Source organism: Hemitrygon akajei, chromosome 5, assembly GCF_048418815.1.
Source record: "Hemitrygon akajei chromosome 5, sHemAka1.3, whole genome shotgun sequence".
NCBI classification, from domain to species: domain Eukaryota; kingdom Metazoa; phylum Chordata; class Chondrichthyes; order Myliobatiformes; family Dasyatidae; genus Hemitrygon; species Hemitrygon akajei.
Window position 1 is genome coordinate 129,163,234 of NC_133128.1, and position 23,558 is coordinate 129,186,791.

The 23,558-nt window shown below is 40.3% G+C and overlaps 1 protein-coding gene across 3 annotated transcripts in view; it reads right to left on the reverse strand.

Moving 5' to 3' along the window:
• ikzf2 (IKAROS family zinc finger 2) overlaps nt 1-23,558 on the reverse strand; it is a 161,130-nt gene that overhangs the window by 92,054 nt on the left and 45,518 nt on the right. For 2 of the 3 annotated variants that reach the window (XM_073046468.1, XM_073046460.1), the window contains exon 1: nt 20,224-20,428. The exons of the other annotated variant lie outside the window; for it this stretch is intronic. In XM_073046468.1, coding sequence (XP_072902569.1) covers nt 20,224-20,280 — 57 coding nt within the window. In that variant the 5' untranslated portion in view covers nt 20,281-20,428. Of the gene's footprint in view, nt 1-20,223; nt 20,429-23,558 lie in introns of those variants that run through there. 3 annotated transcript variants of the gene reach the window in all.

Consider the following 23,558-nt stretch of genomic DNA (forward strand, 5'->3'; position numbering starts at 1 on the left):
AGAGAAAGCAGATTAGGATTTAAAGATTAGGTTTATTTGTCACATGCACATCAAAGGACACAGTGAAATGCATCGCTTGTGTCAATTACCTTAAAGGTCTGAGAATTACTCTGGGGGCAGCCTGCAAGTGTCAAAATATTTCCAGCACCAAAATAGCATGCCCAGAATTTACTAATCCTAACCTGCAAGTCTCTGGAGTGTAAGAGAAGACCGGGGAGAACGTATAAACTCCTTACAGACTGAGATGGGAATTGAACCCCAATCGCAATCACTGGTAGTGTAAAGCGTAATGCTAACTGTAATGCTAAAGCTATGGACTTGAAGGAGGATTTCAACACTGGGCTAAAACATTACAAATGGAATTTAAGCAAAATATAATGCTTTTGGGAATGGCAAACAGGGCAAGGAATGACTTAAAATCCTGAAATGTTAGAGTGAGAGGAACACAGAGTCTGTTGAGAGCTGGCAGTAGAGGTAACTAAGTAAACATGCAAGACATTTTTCTTTATTAGCCTGTGCTTTGTAAGAGTAAGGAAGCTATTCAAAAACTGTGCATACCCATAACTTGGCTACAACTAGACTACCAGGCACAGTTCCAGTCACCACATTATAAGAAGGATGTGATTACAGAGGAGGGATTCAGAGCAGATTTGCAAGGGTATTGTCAGGTCTGGAGAATTTCAACAATGAAGTAGGACTGGATAAGCTGAGTTTGTTTTCTGTGGAGCTGAGATTTAATTAAGATGATTAAAATTACCAGGGGCTTAGATAATGGATATGAAAGATTGTTTATCTTTATAAAATTATAGTAGCCAAAAGTCATAAATGTAAAAGTGACCAGTACAAAGATTAGTGACGTGCTTAAGAGAAATAGTGAAGATCACCACATTTAAGAGGTACTGACATGTACATTTGAAATATCATAAACAAAAGAAATGGCCATGGACGCAGTGAGCTGCATCTGTGCCAGAACTTTCTAGAATTTTATGTCTTGTTTTACTTTCTTGTTATAGAACCATAGAACACTACAGCACAATACAGGCCCTTCAGCCCTCCATGTTTTGCCAACCCATATAATCCTTAAAAAAAGTACTAAACCCACACTACTCCATAACTTTCAATTTTTCTTTCATTCATGTGCCTGTCCAAGAGGCTCTTAAATACCCCTAATGTTTTAGCCTTCACCACCATCCCTGGCAAGTCATTCCAGGCACTCACAACCCTCTGCGTTTATATAAAAAAAACTTACTCCTGATGTCTCCCCTAAACTTCCCTCCCTTAATTTTGTACATATGCCCTCTGGTGTTTGCTATTGGTGCCCTGGGAAACAGGTATTGACTATCCACCCTAACTATGCCTCTCATAATCTTGTAGACCTCTATCAAGTCCCCTCTCATTCTTCTACGCTCCAAAGAGAAAAGTCCCGGCTCTGCTAACCTTGCTTCATATGACTTGTTCTCCAATCCAGGCAACACCTTGGTCAATCTCATCTGCACCCTCTCCATAGCTTCCACATCCTTCCTATAATGAGGTGACCAGAATTGAACACAATATTCTAAGTGCGGTCTCACCAGAGATTTGTAGAGTTGCAACATGACCTCTCTACTCTTGAACTCAGTCCCTTCCTCCAACCAAGTTTCAGTAACGGCCACAACATCGTAGTTCCACGTGCTAATTCATGCTCTAAGTTCATCCTCCTTGTTCCTAATACTCCTAGCATTGAAACAGACACATTTCAACCCCTTTAACTGGCTATAATTATGTTCTGTCTCCTGCCTGTCCTTCCTCATCAACTCAGAACTCTTAGCATCATGCCCTTGTCCATCTACCTTAATCCTTGCACTCACATTCTGATTCCCACCCCCCTGCCAAACTAGTTTAAACCCTCCCCAACAGCTCTATCAAACCTGCCCGCCAGGATATTGGTCTCCCTGGGATTCAAGTGCAACCTGTCCTTTTTATACAGGTCACACCCACCCCAAAAGAGGTCCCAATGATCCAGAAATCTGAATCCCTGCCCCCTGCTCCACTCCCTCAGCCACGGATTTATCCTCCACCTCATTCTATTCCTATTTTCACTGTCGCGTGGCACAGGCAGTAATCCAGAGATTACTACCTTTGAGGTCCTGCTTTTCAACTTCCTTCCTAACTCCCTGTAGTCTTCTTTCAGGACCTCTTCCCTTTTCCTACCTATGTCATTGGTACCAATATGTACCACGACCTCTGGCTGTTCTCCCTCCCACTGCAGGATATCTTGGACGCGATCAGAAACATCCCGGACCCTGGCACCTGGGAGGCAAACTACCATCCGAGTTTCTTTCCTGCGTCCACAGAATCGCCTGTCTGAACCCCTGACTATAGAGTCCCCTATCACTACTGCCTTCCTCTTCCTTTCCCTACCCTTCTGAGCCACAGGGCCAGACTCTGTGCCAGAGGCATGGCTACTGTCACTTGCCCCAGGTATGCTGTCCCCCCAACAGTACTCAAACAGGAGTACTTATTGTCAGGGGGTACTCTCTAGTACCTGACTCTTCCCTTTCCCTCTCCTGACTGTGACCCATTTCTCTGTCCCCCGTGGCCCCAGAGTGACCACCTGTCTGTAACTCCTCTCCATCACCTCCTCACTCTCCCTGACCAGATGAAGGTCATCGAACTGCAGCTCCAGTTCCCTAACAGGGTCCCTTAGGAGTTGCATCTCGATGCACCGGGTGCAGATGTGGCCGTCTGGGACGCCGGGAGACTCCAGGACCTCCCACATCTGACACCGACCACAGAAAACTGGCCTCACACACATACTAGCTCCTTTTGCAATCAACAACTGCCTCACCTCTTCCCATTACCGCCAAAGCCCGTTGAGCAAAAGCCCTTTCATTCTGCTGCCTCTCACTCCGCTGCTCGCTCCCATCGCTGCCCGCTGGATATGGCAGCCTTCTTTTTTTAAAAATGTTTGCGCTCAACTGGCTGACATCACGCGCCTGCGCAGTCTGGCCTCTCTCTTCTCCCGAGAACTCAAAATGCCTTCCTGCTGGAAATCTTTAGGTGCTCTCCCGCTGCCTTCTTGTTCTGAATTATATAAAGGGTACTATCTCTGACCCTTATAAAATCAATGACTTTTTCATGTGTCTGATTCTGCAGATAATACCCATACCCGGTTACATTCTTTACAAGGCCACTTATCACATTCATCTAGGAGGGAACTTGATCCTCCTTCAAATGATTAATTGATTGCCATTAACAATAAAAATGTAATTTTCCTAGACTAGATCACAGACGCTGAAGCTAACTGTAATCTCTGCTAAAAAAAAATTGAACAGACCAGGAACTACAGTAAATTCAGCAGGCAGGGCATGACATGGCAGTACTCACCATATCATCTATATTTTCATCTTCGAGGTAGGCAGTCAATCTATGTTTAAATCAAATCTCATAGATTTTCTGCTTATGTATAATTTATTCAGTACTTTTGACACATTCAGAAATACACATTATAATTGGCTGACAACATAAATTTCGATGAAGTGGTTCTTGTAAACCAGTAAATCATTAAAGTGGAACAAAATTCAGTAAGCGCCACAAAGTTTGAATTATTAATTTCTTTTATATGAAGCAGTAATGTATAACTATGAAGCGGTCCTACAGATCCTTGATGTTCCATTCCATTAATTTATGAGGTCAGAAAGTTTTGTTACTTCAATATGAATTTTCTTTTACTTTATAATTTATTTTTACAGATCTAGAGGTAGCTGGAAAGGTCAACATTCATTACCCATAACTAGTACCATTGAGAAGGTGGAGACAAACTGCCCTTCTTGAACCACTGCCGTCCTTTCAGTGAACTGTGTATGGGGTCCCAGGAACCGCATCCAGAAAATAAAGTGAACTGGCAATAATTATTCCGGTGAAGGAAATTTGGAGGGAATTTATGGAAGACGCATTCATGCATCTTCTGCCTTTGTCTTTTTTGATGGTAGCTATCAACATCTGCAGGGTCTTGTCAGAGTAGCCTAGCCAAAAGATTGTATATCTTGTAGATGGCTCATACTGCAAGGTTCTGTGTTCTGATGGCGAAGGGAATGAATATTTAGGATGGTTGATCTGCCAATTATGTGGGTCATTTTGTTTGGATGTTATTGAGCCATTTGAGTGTTATTGGAATTGAACAGATCAAAGTAAGTAAAGAGTATTTCATCAGACTTCTGAATTGTGCACTGTAGATGATGGAAACGCCCTGAGCTGTCAGAAAGCAAGTTACTCACCTCACTACACTTGGCCTTTTACATGCTCTTGAGTTTTTACTTAGAAGACTCAATAACTACGATACCAGTGAGTGTGAAGGGAAGGTGGTTAGACTTCCTCTTGTTGGAGATGATCATCATCTGATACTTATGTGGCATGAATGTTACTGGTTCATCTTCAGCCCACAGCTAAGGAGTTGTGAATGAACACCAGTGAAGATCACATGTTTCTGAAACTCATTAGTGAAACTGAGGTGATTACACAATGGGAACTATGGAGGATTAAGGAGTTAAATAATTACATCATTATCAAAACTGCTTTCTTCCCAACTAGTAAGAAGTGATTTGTGCACGGCATTAAAGCTGAGGTGTTGCTTTCCAGAATCAGATGGATACTGCTTATAACATTTAAAATGAACTAAAAGTGAGAGTCCAAAATGAATAGTAGCAGTACCGGCATCAGCCTACTTCTCTCTCAAATTGTAGTCACCATTGTGCCAACCTTGTTGCCACCCAATTCTTTCACAGTCGTCACAGGACAACTACAGGATCTGTCAATCAACTATTAAAAAACCGTAACAGCCTACTGTAAATGGCAATTTATTTGTTATATCCAATATTCCATTGATTAATATGTAATGCCCAGGCTCACATCTTTACTGTTATGCTGTAGGTATTTCATTTAGCAGCTCTGTAAGAGCAGTTTGTTCTGCTTTCAGCCTATTTGGGTTCTTGTTAAAGATGAGGGATGATGAGAAATGTGTGTCATCCAATTAGGATGCTGGAACTGGGGAGAGTTTTTTTTTGGTGGGGAACACTAAGGTTGGTCTAGGAGCTTTTGTTCAGCGGGAGATGAAGAGAGAAGACACTTGGGACCCGATGGGAAATCCGTTTGTTCGAGATGGATTGCAAGCAACGTTCGAAAGGTGGGGTGTGCTTTCATGCAGATCAAAGGAGTGACAGAGAAATTCAAGAGGCTCCAACATGTGCACATTTGAATGTTTAATTATAATATGCCCTTTTCGTTTTTTTCTTTTTTCTTAATAACTCTTTAGTTAAGTAAGTTTCATAAATATAATTCCTTTAGTCATATACAGTGAACTGTCTGTTTTTTCTTGGCACTGAGTTGTAACAGGATAGCAAATTACATAGTATCCACACAAACCAGGGTTTGCGGTGGGAGAGCCGTCTAAATCACATGGGTTTGACGGGACCAGATTGTGTCCTCTCTAGACTTATGCAGCCAAGGAAACCAGTGGGGTTTGAAATATATCCAGAATGAGAAGGCACTCTGTGTTTTGGTTTTTTTCTGGGATACAGGTCACCATAAACTGCATTCATAGTTCGCACAGTTCTAAAAAGTTAACAAAAGTAGTAATTAAATGCAAAGGCCTCTACTTCATCAACATGTAGCCAGATCGCAAAAAAAGAAGAACACAAATACAGAAAGACCACTGGGCACTCACCGTGATGCTTACTACTATGACAGTCAAAGATAGTTAGCCGCATTGTACCAGGAAGCAGATACAAGAGGTAGTTACCCGTCAACAAGGGATACTGAATGAAAACTAAGTTCGTAAAATTAATCAAAGAAAGCATAAGGTCAGAAAAATCTGCTAACGAAACTCAATGTGTCAAACAGCACCTGTGGAAGGAAAAAATGGTCAACACTCAGGGTAAAAACCCTGTATCAAACAGCGACAATTCCTTTCCTCCCACAGATGCAGTTTGACCTGCTAAATTTCTCCAGCAGATTGAATGTTGCTTCAAATTCCAGCATCTGCAGTCTCTAGTATCTCCAAACCACAAGGCCAACTGCTTTACAATTCATGACAAATGTTTAAGTGAACAGATCCTTACATAGAAACATAGAAAACCTACAGCACAATACAGGCCCTTCGGCCCACAAAGCTGTGCCAAACATGTCCTTACCTTAGAACTACCTAGGCTTACCCATGACCCTCTATTTTTCTAAGCTCCATGTACCTATCCAAGAGTCTCTTAAAAGATCCTACTGTATCCGCCTCCACCACAGTCGCCAGCAGCCCATTCCACGCACTCACCACTCTCTGCTTGAAAAAAACTTACCCCTGACATCTCCTCTGTACCTACTTCCAAGCACCTTAAAACTATGCCCTCTCATGCTAGCCATTTCAGCCCTGGGAAAAAGCCTCTGTCTATCCACACGATCAATGCCTCTCATTATCATGTACATCTCTATCAGGTCATCTCTCATCCTCCGGTGCTCCAAGGAGAAAAGGCCGAGTTCACTCAACCTATCCTCATAAGGCATGCTCCCCAATCCAGGCAACATCCTTGTAAATCTCCTCTGCACCCTTTCTATGGTTTCCACATCCTTCCTCTGGTGAGGCGTCCAGCACTGAGCACAATACTCCAAGTGGGGTCTGACCAGGGTCCTATATAGCTGCAACATTACCTCTTGGCTATTAAACTCAATCCCATAGTTGATGACAGGCAATGCACGTATGCCTTCTTAACCACAGAGTCAACCTGTCTAGCTGCTTTGAGTGTCCTATGGACTCAGACCCAGGATCCCTCTGATCCTCCACACTGCCAAGAGTCTTACCATTAATGCTATATTCTGCCATCATATTTGACCTACCAAAATAAACCACCTCACTCTTATCTGGGTTGAACTCCATCTGCCACTTCTCAGGCCAGTTTTGTATTCTATCTATGTCCCACTGTAACCTTTGACAGCCCTCCACACTATCCACAACACCCCCAACCTTTGTGTCATCAGCAAATTTACTAACCCATCCCTCCACTTCCTCAACCAGGTCATTTATAAAAATCACAAAGAGTAGGGGTCCCAGAGCAGATCCCTGAGGCACACCGCTGGTCACCGAACTCCATGCAGAATATGACCCGTCTACAACCACACTTTGCCTTCTGTGGGCAAGCCAGTTCTGGCTCCAGAAAGCAATGTCCCCTTGGATCCCATGCCTCCTTACTTTCTCAATAAGCCTTGCATGGGGTACCTTATCAAATGCCTTACTGAAATCCATATACACTACATCTACGGCTCTACCTTCATCTATGTGTTTTATCACATCCTCAAAAAATTAAATCAGGCTCATAAGGCACGACCTGCCTTTGACAAAGCCATGCTGACTATTCCTAATCATATTATGCCTTTCCAAATGTTCATAAATCCTGCCTCTCAGGATCTTCGCCATCGACTTACCAACCACTGAGGTAAGACTCACTGGTCTATAATTTCCTGGGCTACATCTACTCCCTTTCTTGAATAAGGGAAGAACATCCGTAACCCTCCAATCCTCCAGAACCACTCCCGTCCTCAATGATGTTGCAAAGATCATCAGCAGAGGCTCAGCAATCTCCTCCCTTGCTTCCTACAGTAGCTTGGGGTACATCCCATCTGGTCCTGGTGACTTATCCAACTTGATGTTTTCCAAGAGCTCCAGCACATCTCATTCCTTAATATCTACATGCTCAAGCTTTTCAGTCCGCTACAAGTCATCCTTACAATTGCCAAGATCCTTTTCCATAGTGACTACTCAAGCAAAGTATTCATTAAGTCCCTCTGCTATCTCTTCTGGTTCCATACAGACTTTTCTACTGTCACACTTGATTGGTCCTATTCTCTCACATCTCATCCTCTTGCTCTTCACCAAGACCAAGGAGATGGTGGTGGACTTTAGGAGATCTAGGCCTCATATGGAGCCAGTGATCATTAATGGAGAATGTGTGGAGCAGGTTAAGACCTACAAGTATCTGGGAGTACAGTTAGACGAGAAGCTAGACTGGACTGCCAACACAGATGCCTTGTGCAGGAAGGCACAGAGTCGACTGTACTTCCTAAGAAGGTTGGCGTCATTCAATGTCTGTAGTGAGATGCTGAAGATGTTCTATAGGTCAGTTGTGGAGAGCGCCCTCTTCTTTGTGGTGGCGTGTTGGGGAGGAAGCATTAAGAAGAGGGACGCCTCACGTCTTAATAAGCTGGTAAGGAAGGCGGGCTCTGTCGTGGGCAAAGTACTGGAGAGTTCAACATCGGTAGCTGAGCGAAGGGCGCTGAGTAGGCTACGGTCAATTATGGATAACTCTGAACATCCTCTACATAGCACCATCCAGAGACAGAGAAGCAGTTTCAGCGACAGGTTACTATCGATGCAATGCTCCTCAGACAGGATGAAGAGGTCAATACTCCCCAATGCCATTAGGCTTTACAATTCTACCGCCAGGACTTAAGAACTTTTTAAAAGCTATTATTAATGCTTTTTGAGATAGTGATTTAGATGTATATCATATTTTTTACTGAGTTAAGTATTGTATGTAATTAGTTTTGCTACAACAAGTGTATGGGACATTGGAAAAAAGTTGAATTTCCCCATGGGGATGAATAAAGTATCTATCTATCTATCTATCTATCTTCATACTTCACATACTTGTAGAATGCCTTGGGGTTTTCCTAAATCCTGTTTGCCAAGGCCTTCTCATGGCCCCTTCTAACTCTCCTAATTTCATGCTTAAGCTTCTTCCTGCTTGCCTTATAATCTTCTAGATCTCTAACATTACCTAGGTTTTTGAACCTTTCGTTAGCTCTTCTTTTCTTCTTGACTAGATTTACAACAGCCTTTGTACACCACGGTTCCTGTAACTTACCATCCATTCCCTGTCTCATTGGAACGTACCTATGTAAACCGCACGCAAATATCCCCTGAAAATTTGCAACATTTCTTCTATATGTTTCTCTGAAAACATCTGATTCCAATTTATGCTTCCAAGTTCCTGCCTGATAGCCTCATATTTCCCCGTACTCCAATTAAACGTTTCCCTAACTTGTCTGTTCTTATCCCTCTCCAATGCTATGGTAAAGGAGATAGAATTGTGATCACCATCTCCAAAATGCTCTCCCACTGAGAGACCTGACACCTGACCAGATTCATTTCCTAACATCAGATCAACTACAGCCTCTCCTCTTGTAGGCTTATCTACATATTGTGTCAAGAAACCTTCCTGAACACACCTAACAAACTCCACCCCATCTAAACCCCTCACTCTAGGCAGATGCCAATCAATATTTGGGAAATTAAAATCTCCCACCACAACAACCCTCTTAATATTACACCTTTGCAGAATCTGGCTCCCTATCTGCTCTTTGATGTCCTTGTTACAATTGGGTGGTCTATAAAAAACACCCAGTAGAGTTATTGACCCCTTCCTATTCCTAACATCCACCCACAAAGACTCCGTGGACAACCCCTCCAAGACTTCCTCCTGTTCTGCAGCTGTGACACTATCCCTGATCAACAGTGCCACGCCCCCACCTCTTCTGTTTCCCTCCCTGTCCTTTCTGAAACATCTAAAGCCTGGCACTTGAAGTAGCCATTCCTGCCCCTGCACCATCCAAGTCTCTGTAATCCCCCTGGGATTCAAGTGCAACCCATCCTTTTTGTACAGGTCATGCTTGCCCTAAAAGAGGTCCCAATGATCCAGAAATCTGAATCCCTGCCCCCTGCTGCAATCCATCAGCCACGCAGTTATTCTCCACCTCATTCTATTCCTATACTCACTGTCACATGGCACAGGCAGTAATCCTGCGATAACTACCTTTGAGGTCCTGCTTCTCAACTTCCTTCCTAACTCCCTGTAGTCTGTTTTCAGGACCTCCTCCCTTTTCCTATCCATGTCGTTGGTACCAATATATACCACGACCTCTGGCTGTTCTCCTTCCCACTTCAAGATATCGTGGACGGGATCAGAAACATCCCGGACCCTGCAAAAGATATACTGGATAATGAGGGCACTGCAGACAAAGTTGCTCGTTTTACTTGTTAATTAACTATGGATGCTTTTATTAAATGCAAGGTTCACCCATTTCAAAAGAAATTGAATTGGTTACTCCTTCTTTTGCATGATCCATATGTCAATACCACTGAGACAAAGCTGTCTTGATATTAAAACTAACATTTCAGCAACCTTCCAGAGGTCTCCATGAAATAGTCTTTATAACCATATAACAATTACAGCATGGAAACAGGCCATCTCGGCCCTTCTAGTCCGTGCCGACGCTTACACTCACCTGGTCCCAGTGGCCCGCACTCAGCCCATAAACCTCCATTCCTTTGCTGTCCATATATTTTTTCTTTATATACTTTATATTATATGGATCAAACAAATTAGAAGGATACTTTCCACTGAACTTTTAAGAATGGGCAAGATGGAGGAGAAAGGAAGATAACAAAACTCATCAACACAAACTTATCCATGTTGCCACATGATTCAACCTGTGCAAATATAACACCTTAAATTAATTTTCTTTGCAACTACTTTCTTGCATATGATACAAAGCCAGAGGGAATTGTGATTGTAGAAGGAATTGTAAGTACAGAGGAGGACTGAAGAATTTCAAGGAGATATAGACAAGCTGAGTGAGTGGGAAAGAACAGGGCAGTGCAATATAATGTAGAAAAATGTGAACTTATCCATTTTGGTTGTCAAATGAGAGACATAATTTTTAAATGGCAAGAGAATGAGAAATATTAATCTTCAAGGGTTTCCAGATATCCTTGTATACGTCTCACTGAAATTCCATGTACAAAATGATTAGGAAGGCATATGGTATACAGGTGATTTGAGGACAGCTCACTGTATTCATAAAGAGCCTTGTTGAACTTGCATTTGGAATATTATGTACAATTTTAGTCATATTTCTTTAAAAAAAACTACATTTACCATTCAGGGAGAGCAGCAAAGTTTCAAAACACTCCTTCCAGGGATGGTAGCTAGCTTGAGTATGTAGTTACGGACATTCTTAACCTCTGACTTCTGTAGTCTGAGGTTCCCACCAGCTTCAAGAAAAACACCAATTAGTCCTGTGTCCAAGAAAAGCATAGTGACCTTTCTCAACGACTACTGTCCAGTAGTGCTCATATCAACCATAAGAAGTGCTTTAGACCATAAGACATAGCAGCAGAATTAGGCCATTCAGCCCATTGAGTCTGCTCTGCCATTCCACCATGGCTGACCCCCGATCCCACTCAACCCCATACACCTGCTTTCTTGCCATATGCTTTGATACACTGACCAATCAGAAAACTATCAACTTCCGGTTTAAATATACCCGCGGACTTGGCTTCTTCTGCAGTCTGTGGCGGAGCATTCCACAGATTCACTGCTCTCTGGCCAAAAAATAATTCCTCCTTACCCATTCTAAAAGGTCACCCCTCAATTCTGAGGCTGTGCTCTCTGGTTCTGGATACCCCTGTCATAGTAAACATCCTCTCCACATCCACCTTGTCAATGATATTTGATAATATATATCAAATTATTATCCCCCCCGCATTCTTGGGAGGTTGATTTTGGTGCAAATCAACTCCTGCTTCAGAGGTGACCTGGAGCTCATTCAGTTTGCCTACCAACACAACAGGTTAACAGCAGACGCAATTTCCCTGGCTCTTCACTATGCTCTGGAATATATGATTAACAGAGACACACATGTGAAGCTGCTTTCATTGATGACAGCTCGGCATTCAATACAAACATCGCATCCAAACTTATCATCAATCTTTAAGACCTGAGCCACTGTACCTCTGTCTGCAACTGGATACTTGACTTGATCAAGGGCAGACCTCAATTGATAAGAACATCTCCTCACAGTAATGTTAAAAAGTTGACAATCAACACAGGTTGTGTGTTTAGCCTCCTGCTCCAATACTTATATGCACGTGACTGTGTAGCTATGCACATCTCCAATGCCACATACAAATTCATCAATGACACTAGTATTGCTGAACAAATCACAGATGGTGATGAATCCGTGTACAGGAGTAAGTTAGGACTCCTGGTTAAGTGGTGCTTATATGATTGAACAAGCTGAATGCTCAGAGGATGTTTGACCTAGCTGGGGAGTCGAAAGCCAGAGGACACTGTTTTAGAATTAAGACTAGGCCAGTTAGGTTTGAGAAAAGCTACAAGGATTGGAGATCAAAAGTTCTCTCCCTGAGGGCTATGGAGGTTGTCACTATTTGTTCAAAATACAGATAAATAGTCTTGTGGACATTAAGAGAATCAAAGGATATAAGGAAACTGCAAACAAATGGCATGAAGATTCAAGCAGGTACAATCTTAATGAATGACACTGCATGCCCAGATGACCAAATGGCCTACTCCTATACTTATTTATTAAGTTGTTCAGTTCTGATATTGTGCAAACTGTGCAGATAGATTAGTTGGGGCAGATCAATCAGACAAGCAGCTGCTGGCAAGAAAAATATTATTGTTTTAATTGCTGCAGAATTCAAGCCTAAAAGGAATAAAAAGATCTTTGACAAAATTTGCACAGGTGACTGTATCAGAGAGCATGCAGCACTTGAGTCTGTTTTGGCTAAGGAGAATGGTGAAAGTTGACTAATTATATTGTTAAGGTGTTCTTGATTCTCATCCTCTACTTTGCAGCTTTCATGGATGCTACCAAAGCCTTTACCACCTGTATCCATGCAGAATCAGTCAGCCAACAGGAAGTGAAATGACATTTGGGCTACAGGGATAACTATGGTTGAGAAGTTGAGGCAATCCGACTGGAGTTTTTACTTCCATGATTCCTTTATTGTAATTCTTCTCGTGCCTTGACCACACCTCATTCATCTCACTGAGCAAGAGATCAATTTTGTGCAAATCAGCATGGTCTCAGTGACATGCACAGGAAATTAAGTATGATTTCTTTGGGATAGGCACATTAAGTACATATATAATACATTTGACAACATCCCTGAGCATCCTCTCTTGTTGTTGCACTTCCAAAGGTATTTAAGTAGAAAAATACACTGACATCTAGAACTTGTATGAATATATGGAACATATGATTGCAATAGTCAGTGACATCAACTCATTCCTGATTAAATATTTCTCATCTAATTTTATTGCATTTGTGCAAATTCCACTTTGAAGAATAATTGGTTAATTACACAATGCTGGTGCTCAAAATGTTTCCTTTTCATAGCTTTCTGTCGAGCAAAGTTTGTATAATTGTGTCCTCAATACGAACATTTTTCATGTCACTGATATCTGTTCTCATTTACTCAGGAACTTAAAGTTCCCAGGTTAAAAACTGAACTATCTGCCTAAAAGTATCCACATGGCTTGCATGAGTACTATGAAGATAGACCCATAGCAGAAGATAGTTCTACTGAGCATCCTTGTATATGGCTTTCATGTAGCATTATGTTTTAAGAAATAGATAAACGTGGTATTGAGAATAGGTTGTAAATGGTCATTGAAAAGGCTCAAGTCAGTGTGACTGATAGCTCCATTGAATGCTAATAATCGTGACACCAGATTGCTGGGAGTTAACTATCTCCTCATCTCCAAAGAAAGGGATGTCAAAATTCTACACATCTTCATTGCCTCTTTTACACTGTCAATTATTAGCTTGAAGGGGCCTTTTTAGATATGAAAAAAAACTAAAAGGCTAACATTTGCCAATTTTAAAACTTTCAGAGTTCACTGATTGAATAAGGGCATATAATTCTATTGCAGAGTATTAACTGCCCTGGTAAATAGGTGAATTGGTCCTGTGCAAATTACAAGTATATACAGTACTTTTAGGATGAATTCACCACTGGGTGAATTAGTTAGCACTAATTGCAGATATTGATTGCATATATATTCTATTCATATTTATCATTCAAAGTACAAGGAGGCTATTCAATTCATCAAGTCCATACCAGCTCTCAAAGTAAACGGATTTCCTCCTAACCCGAAACTCTTGTTTCCCTGCAACTTATTTTCCTTGTGGCTCATTGATGGTCCTTTAATGGATGTCTCCTTCAAAGGGCAATTGAAAATGATAGGCTCTGAGCTCTGTATAAAGCCCATAGAAGTTGAAGGAGGATTCTCCCAAATTCCTTCATCTTCCTTGCAGGCCAATTAATCATAAATCAATGTGAACTGGTCATCTATAGCTAACCTATCTGAAGCAGACTGATGCATCATTGTTTTCCAAAGAGTTAGTATAGTGGGTAATCCTCCCCTAGAGCTGGCCATAGTCCACCAGTGCCACATCTCTTTCCTCTAATATAAACTTTATAAGATATCAGAATCTGTGACGCAGTATAGAAGTGAAAACTGCAATGACACCAGTTTTTCTCTTCTGCCTCATACAAGTCATGTTACAGGATAGTAGGATTTCAGGGGGGGGGGGGGGTGGGGGGAGGGAAGATGAACAGCTGGGAGTTCTTGGAAATCCACAATGAAAAAGGTACAACAGTGCAACATGGTTGAAGAGGGGAAGCAGTGGACAGAAACTTTAACAACAGATTTAAATGGACAAAAAAAAAGATGGACCAGGCTAAGGGGAGATGGGAAACGAGTGGGCTGACTGTCAGTGCACAATGATTGCCACTCCTCGATAGGTCATTTCCTCACTTTTTTCTCATTGGTGTCAGACTGGTGACCAACGTATAGTGGAACTAAAAAGATTCCCTCCAGTTGTTTGGAAGCGTTTCTTCCAATTGGTTACTCCTATTAATCAATATTTCCTCTCCAACCAAAAAGCAAGTGTGTTACTGATATTGCTTCACAATAGACAGGATATGACAAAAATGGTGGAATAAATGTGAATACATTCATACATGTCAAAATGCTAGTATTGCAAGATTATTATTTGCAAGTAATGCTAACCAGTTGTCATTAATGGTTTCCTTCACAAGTTGTAACCAACACTGGAGATTCACACTTGACATATGTTCTTGCACAATTGGCTCAAAGGAAGTTTAATTGGGATAGTATTATACAGCAACCTTCCTCCCAAGACCTTAATATGAAATACACTTTGCTTGAGTGCATTCTGCAGAATATACTCCAGCCAGCACTAACACTTGGTCATGGATTTTCCCTTCTGATGGAAGACCAGCATGTTTCACCTAGACCATAGATTTTTAGTTTTCAAGGTAATTGTCTTTCATAGGAACAGAAGTTTGACTCAATGTGGATCCTTGGGAACAAACTGTCAAACAAAAATATGGCATCTACCATCTGCCCAGTGTAGATAACTACCTTGGTCAAAACATTGGTTTAAAATGTTGAAACTGAACTATTAGGTTAGGACTATCAATAATCACACAGGATAAAGAAGGGAAGCTTTTGAACTTGTATGGCATTACCTTCTGTATGAAGTTATACAACCTCAATTGTCTCTTAAATGACTACAGAGTATTTTACCTTCACTAATCTACCCATTTCTGTGCACTAAACAGCCTTCTGGGTCAAAGTTTTTTAAAAATAGGAAAATCATCACAAAGATATCTTTATCAATCTGCAAATATATTTTGTGGTAATGCAATCAAAGTAAGAAGGGGGCGTAAATCAGCATGCATACATTAGCTTGTTAATGGACTCACTTTCAAGGACTCTTCATCACATGTTCTCAATACTTATTGTTTTTTTTCTGTTTTATATTTGCACAGTTTGTTGTCTTTTGCACATTGGTTGTTTGTCCACCCTGTTGGATGTGTTCTTTCATTGATGGCTCCTGCGTATGCCCACAAGAAAAATTAACCTCAGAGTTGTATACACACACACACACACACACACACTTACACTTTGATAACACATTTACTTTGAACTTTGACCAAGCCATTAAGGCTACCTTTGTAAAATGAGCCCTAATGTTAGAAATCATTTTGGAATTCTATACTTCATCCAATATAATATTCAAAATCAGGGAGGGCAAACAGGAATATTTCAATTGTGCACCTTCTACAACAAACCTAAAGGAGTTCCAAAGGTCAAGTTAATGAAAATGTGCAATCTAGAGTTTCTGCTTGATGGTCAAATAGAAATGAGAGTTATTGATTGGAAGCACTGGTTGAGGAGGGGTTAGTGTGGATCAGGTTAGCAAATAGTAAAACAAGGCTAGGCAAAGGAATATGGAATTCAGATTTCTTTTGGTCCATTGGTGATCTCAGGGTATCAGGGTATATGTTATTTAATGGGAGGGTGAATACATTCTACAAGGGAGCCCTCCTCCTCCTAAGGATAGAAAACAATATGGGAATTAGTCACTTCTAGATTAGCAATGTACCATATAAACACAGTCAAGTCAGGTCAATATGGACTAATTTCCTAAAGGACATTGAACAGGAATTCATCACTTGAAATGGCTGATGATGAAATCACCAGTATCACATCAGCAAATGGTTGCTGGAAGTTTTGGAGTGATACACAATAATCCAGAAGTGATCATGAATCTGTTTCACTCTAAAGTCATATGGTGTTGAAACAAAGACAATCATATTTGTCACATTGTCTTTTCAGTGTCCTTGCAATGTGATTCATGCAGATGACCAATTTCTGGCAATGAGGTTTCTACTAATTTACTTTCCAAAATAAAATCTGACTACCAATCAGACTCAATACATGTCTTCTAAATTCTCTTTAAGCAGTATTAATCGTTTTGACTTCTCCACTGACTTCACTCATTCTAATCTACTGCCCCAAACTCTTCCTGATCCACCCAGGTCCTGTTTCACTTCCTCTTTCTTTCCAACCTCAAACCCTACCCCTTGTTACCCCATTCTCTTAACCTTCTTACACCTGGTTCCATCTGTCTAAAGCTCACACACTCAACTCACTTTGTCCACTACCCTCACCCTTCCTATCTGCACAGCATCCCTCCTTTACCTGGTTCCACTCATCACTTTCCTTTTTTTAAAAAAAATCAGATTTCATGATCTACAGACTCCTGTTGTCTCTACTAATTACATCCCAGTATTTGTCACTATCTTCACCCGTCTCTCTCCAACCTGGCTTGTTCTGACCATCAACACACACACACACACAATGGTGGAGGAACTCAGCAGGCCAGGCAGCATCTATGGAAAAGAGTACACTCGATGTTTTGGCTGAAACCCTTCTGCAGGATGAACCCTTCAGAGTCCTGCTAAAGAGTTTCAGCCCAAAGCGTCGACTGAACTGTTCTCCATAAATGCTGCCTGGGCTGCTGAGTTCCTCCAGTGTTTTGTGTGTGTTGCTCGAATTGACAGCATCTGCATATTTTCTGTTGTTTGTTCTGTCCATCAATGCTTCTTCACCTGGATCCACATATCACCTGCAGCTAATGCCTCACCCTTCATCTTCAACTGTTTACATTGGCAATCTCTCCTTTACAGTCTCATAACTGATGCAGGATGTCAACAAAAAACATCAACCATCACTTGGCTTTCACAAATGCTGCTACGCACAGGGTTCCTCTAACAGCTTGTTATCTTGGTCTGCAATCTCTTGTCTCTTATCCTTCAGCTGCAATTACCTGTTGATTTGCCACTGTAATCAATTTATAAAAGGCACAACCCTCTTTCTGGAAGCTGTGCAGGAATTTTACTAATTGCACCTCCCAAGTGATTTTAAATGATATTCCTATAGATAACACCGTTTTACATAATTTTAATATTTATAAAACAACTCTTGTTTTCAATTAGTTTTTGGCTCAGAGATGATGATTAGATGCAATGCACTGGGACAATCTTTGACAAAAATCTAAATTTATTCTCAACATCACAATATGTCACAGAAATAAATGCTTACATTTTAAATTAAGTAACAGCAAACAGTTCCTAACAAGTTACAATTAATACTTCAAGGTTTCATGTTAGTTCATAATGTAATATAAACTAGATTTCCAAATCAAAATATTGTAAGTTACTTTGACAGCAAAATATATCTAGTGTTTGACTAAGTTATAGAATACTCATTTTTAAAATGAATGTTTGAAGTGAATGCTTAAAAGATTTCTTGAACTTCTGGTACCAGAAATGCTCCCCTCCCCCTTCACCATTCTCAATCCCCTTTTCCCTCTCTCACCTTATCTCCTTGCCTCCCTCTGGTGCTCCTCCCCCCATCCCGCTTTTCTTTCTTCCATGGCCTTATGTTCTCTCCTATCAGACTCCCCCTTCTCCAGCCCTGTATTTCTTTCACCAATCAACTTCCCAGCTCCTTACTTCATCCCTCCCCCCTCCCAGTTTCACCTATCACCTTGTATTTCTCTCTCCCCCTCCCCTTTTAAATCTACTCATCATCTTTTTTCCACCGGTCTTGTGGAACGGTCTCTGCCCAAAACATTAACTGTACTTTTTTTCCATGGACACTGCCTGGCCTGTTGAGTTCCTCCAACATTTAGTGTGTGTTGCTTTGATTTCCAATATCTGCAGGTTTTCTCTTGTTTGTGCTTAAAAGTGTATATGACTCCTTTTTAAACATAGATTGAATGATGAAATAAATAACACCACAAACTCTAGCATACAAAAATCACTGAATGATTCATAATTATTTTGTTATTAACAATCATTATTAATATGCTGTCTGGCATTACAGATAAAATACTCTCATATCATTGTGGACTGGATTTTCAGTAGATGAACAAGTAACTTACTCAAATCTGGAGGAAAACAAACCAGCATTTACAAATACAAGACTGGGACTCCAAAACTATCTTCCAGCATGGGAGAACATGATAAAAACAATAATGCCTAACATCTTTTCTCTGCTATGAATTGGTCTAAAAGTATTAAGGTCCGATTCCTTCTTTTTCTTAAATACTGATACCATCATCTTTTTTTTCTCATTGATGAATGTCAAACACTTAAGAATAATTCCGAGGCAATGACTTCCGTAACAGTTCTTCTATTTCATTCAGTAATCGTTGTTCAATGATGTCACATCCAGAAACCCAATCAATTTTCAATGGATTAATCTGAGCAGAAATAATTTCTGCATTTATCTCCATGCAGCAGTTTTAAGGAGCATTCACATCTGCACCATATCTCAATACTGAAACAGACGCAAAATATTTATTGAGGAATTTAGCCATATCCACATCCCTAATCTAAAGTGGCTTTCCTGAATTTCTCAAAATACCAGTGTGACTTTTCTTGCATTTAACATTAAAAAAACTTTATTTTATCAATATGGCCTGATTGCATTTTCTTTATTTTTTTTCATTTACAAGTGACTTAAGTTTTATTGTATCCAAGATTTATTTAAGCAATCATACCATTTCTGAAATGTTTCTCTTCAGGTTGTGTATCTCAATTTAAATAGCTTTCTATTTATCTTTCTTGAAATAGCTTTCTATTTATTTGAAGGACACAAGATATTCAATCTTGAGTGCAGATTTAAGTGTTTTTATTATCCCCTTTTAACTAACAATGCCAATCCATATCCCCAAAACTTATGAAAGGGAAAAACACATGTTCTACTTTAATTTGGTATCAAGCTAAGTTATCCATATAGCACTACATAGCAGCTGGAAATGGTATACAATGATCATATTGATGAGATTATAAGGGGTTGCTATGACACGTAATGTTTTAACCAGATACAGTGAATGGAGTAAAACCAATAGCACTTGTCAAACTAGTACAGGTGGATGAATATCTTGAAAAAAATTGTCGTTTCAGAATCAGGGTTTGCAACCAGTTACACAGGTACAATAATGGCCGAAGATCGTTTTTCCATGTGAAATTCTGCAGTTGTTAAATGGTGATCTGACATCATCAAGGTAACACTGTTGCTATTAAATGTATTGAATGACTTCGTAAACTTGCTGTGTAAGTATCAGCTCTCGGCAGTAGTAATAACAATCGTTGTCATGTCACTAACAGGTAACAGACACACTTCTAATCAACTGCCATCAATTTGTAATACCTACAAGCGTGACATTAAGGCGAGATAGCTTTATTTTAAATAGAATAAATTAAGTGATTAATCATCAAAAGTTCTGGCATCTAAAGCAGTTCCTAAATCTTTACTATTTATATATGTGCGAATTCTTGAACCAAATGAAATATTTGCCAGGTCTGAAACCCTTACGCTGAGCCTCTTTAACACAGGCCATTGCCTGGGTCGCTAAAGCTTATGACAAGGAGAAAACGATTCTTTTGCGGGAAGGCTGACGTGAAGTAAACTGACTTGGCCTTCCCTCTGCGTTGAGGGGTGAAGGGTTTACCTGCAGGTTATGCTTCTTTCTCCCGATGACCTGGAAGCGCAGTCCTGATCGCCACATCGTACTACGATGGCGGCTGCCCCTCTAACCCTTATAGTCGCCAGTTGCATCGCAATGCCAGGCCGCACCTCCCCGGGTTGAGGCCGCTACAGGGTCGGCTCACTCCTGGAATCCCGGAGCGGGCCCGTTTCCTGGATACGAGCGGCTGCAGCCCGCAAACCCACATGCGGGTTCTGTATCGCACCGCTCCATTGAATCCCCTAGGAACTACAACATCTCAGTGTGAGGTTACACTTGCCACAAATACTCATTTCAGCTGCTTTTTCATTGTGGAACTGTTTAATGCGCAGCAACGGGAACTCAAATAAACTCCGATTCTTATGTGTAGTAAGTTAACTTTAGCGTAACACAAGTTAATCAGTGTTAATTGTGTTTGCAGCAAAACGAGGCGTTGGTGGTGTGTCCCGTACAGGTGCAAAAGGTGAACACACAGAAAAAGCGGCTGCTTCTAGAACGAGGCTGTTCGTATATCAGAGGAGGGTGGATTTTACTAGTTCTATCTTTAAAACTTGATTTGGAACTCAGCTATATTTTACGTTATTTGAGGACCCAAAATACGTATATTTATATACTGTTTCGATAAAAGAAATAAATCACGATTAAGCTAAGGCTCGATTGGGGATAAAGATTAAGGGTAAATGAAGCCTGAGCTGTAATTTTGAAAGAATGTACGAGATTTTCATATAGCTTAGAGTAGCTGGGACACAATTTGATCCGCGGGAGTGATGAAAATAGGGAATTCTCTCAGATGTTCAAGAGGCTCAATTTTTTGAAGAGTAATTTATGGCAAGTTTTCTTTTCTAACACCATGTCTTATTCACGATAAACTATTTGAACGGCATTGGCTCCTGGTTGGATAAAGTTCCTCATACTGGAATTCAAATAGTTCCATGATCTTAAGGTATTTCTGGAGACTGAGTAAAATATCCATGAGCTGTAGCTGATATGTTGACAACCTCTCTCTCAACCCTACAATCCCCAATCACCCCCTCACCTTTCATGGTTTACATATTCCATGCTGACTCATGTACATGCACACAAAATCTAGCATATTGAACACTTCTAGGACTGAATGCAGGTGAAATGTAATTCTCCACAGTTGCCCAATAGCTTAGAAAAGCATACTATTACTGAACAATGGATTCCTAGAGAGGTTTCCCATTCTATCTTTATAGCTTCCTCTCTTCTTCTAACCTTAGAAACTTAAATAATTTTTGCAAATCTATCCTTTTTTAACTAATTACTTCTCCTTTCTGTCCTTACTTGCCATACTACTGCCCAACTGTCCATTGGCCTTCACCTATCTCAGTCTTAATTGATAAAAATCCCCTTTTAAATCTATTTTCCACTTCTATCTCCTCTTTAAGATGTTGCTTTTACCTATTGTGTTGCCCACACTATACAGCACTCATTCCAATGCCTTCTCCTGTGGATAAGTATTTTCTTTCAGTGATTTTCTTACTATAAAGCACCTTTTGACTAGGTTACATTGTAAACAATTATAAAACAAAAATTTTTATTGATAAAATGAATAAGGCAATGAAGTAGCAATATTAATAAAATCTACTGACATCAGATTAATTGTCTATATTTTCAAGTTTCCTGGCTCCCTTGTTTCTTAAAATTAAAATTGCAACTTTATAATTTAGAATCTGTGAAATTTTGAAAAATGACAATCAGTGCACTCAATAGTTTTTCAAAATATGGAGTGCAGATGATCAGTTCTTGGGGATTCATCCAGTCCCATTAATTTCTTTAAAACTTCTTTTAAACCAATGATAGTGTCTTTCAGCTGCTCATTTTCTGGAGCACTGTGTTTACCTTCCCCACCATTTCAATGAGAATATTTTGAACTGCATTTGTCTAATTTCTCTACCCCTTCCTTTTTTTCCACAATGTAAATTTCCTCCTTTCTCTAAGAGACCTACACGAATGTTTATTAAATTAAAATATCTAAAGAAGCTTTTATGGTCTGTTTTATGATTTTTGTTAAATTTTTCTTGCTTTCTAATTTTGTTTTCATTATCATAGTCATTGTTTGCTGAATGCAGATTTTTTCCAATCCTTGGATTCACTGCTCTTTTCTGACATTAAAAGCTTTTGTTTTGGTTTCTGATACTCTCTATCTCTTTCATAAGCCCCAGTCAGACCACTTTTCCTGTTGGATTTTTGTACCTTAAAAGGATATGCTGTAAATCTGTTCAAAATTCTACATTCATTTAAATGTTAGCAATTGTAAATGTACTGTCATATGTATTAAGGCTCAAAAAGTAATCCGGGAAATTATAGGCCGGTAAATTTGACGTCTGTAGTAGGTAAATTATTGGAAGGTGTACTAAGAGATAGGATCTACAAGTATTTGGATGGACAGGGACTTATTAGGGAGAGTCAACATGGCTTTGTGCGTGGTAGTCATGTTTAACAAATCTATTAGAGTTTTTCGAGGAGGTTACCAGGAAAGTGGATGAAGGGAAGGCAGTGGATGTTGTCTACATGGACTTCAGTAAGGCCTTTGACAAGGTCCCGCAAGAGAGGTTAGTTAGGAAGATTCCGTTGCTAGGTATACATGGTGAGGTAGTAAATTGGATTAGACATTGGCTCAATGGAAGAAGCCAGAGAGTGGTAGTGGAGGATTGCTTCTCTGAGTGGAGGACTGTGACTAGTGGTGTGCCACAGGGATCAGTGCTGGGTCCATTGTTATTTGTCATCTATATCAATGATCTGGATGATAATGTGGTAAATTGGATCAGAAAAATTTGCTGATGATACAAAGATTGGAGGTGTAGTGGACAGTGAAGAAGGTTGTCAAAGCTTGCAGAGAGATCTGGACCAGCTGGAATAATGGGCTGAAAGATGGCAGATGGAGTATAATACAGACAAGTATGTGGTATTGCACGTTGGAAGAACAAACCAAGGTAGAATGTATAAGGTAAATGGTAGGGCACTGAGAGGAGTGCAGTAGAACAGATGGATCTAGGAATACAGACACAAAATTCCCTAAAAGTGGCATCACAGGTAGATAGGGTAGTAAAGAAAGCTTTTGGTATATTGGCCTTTATAAATCAAAGTATTGAGTATAAGAGTTGGAATGTTATGGTGAGGTTGTATAAGGCATTGGTGAGGCCGAGTTTGGAGTATTGTGTACAGTTTTGGTCACCGAATTACAGGAAGGATATTAATAAGGTTGAAAGAGTGCAAAGAAGGTTTACAAGGATGTTGCCGGGACTTGAGAAACTGAGTTACAGAGAAAGGTTGAATAGGGTAGGACTTTATTCCCT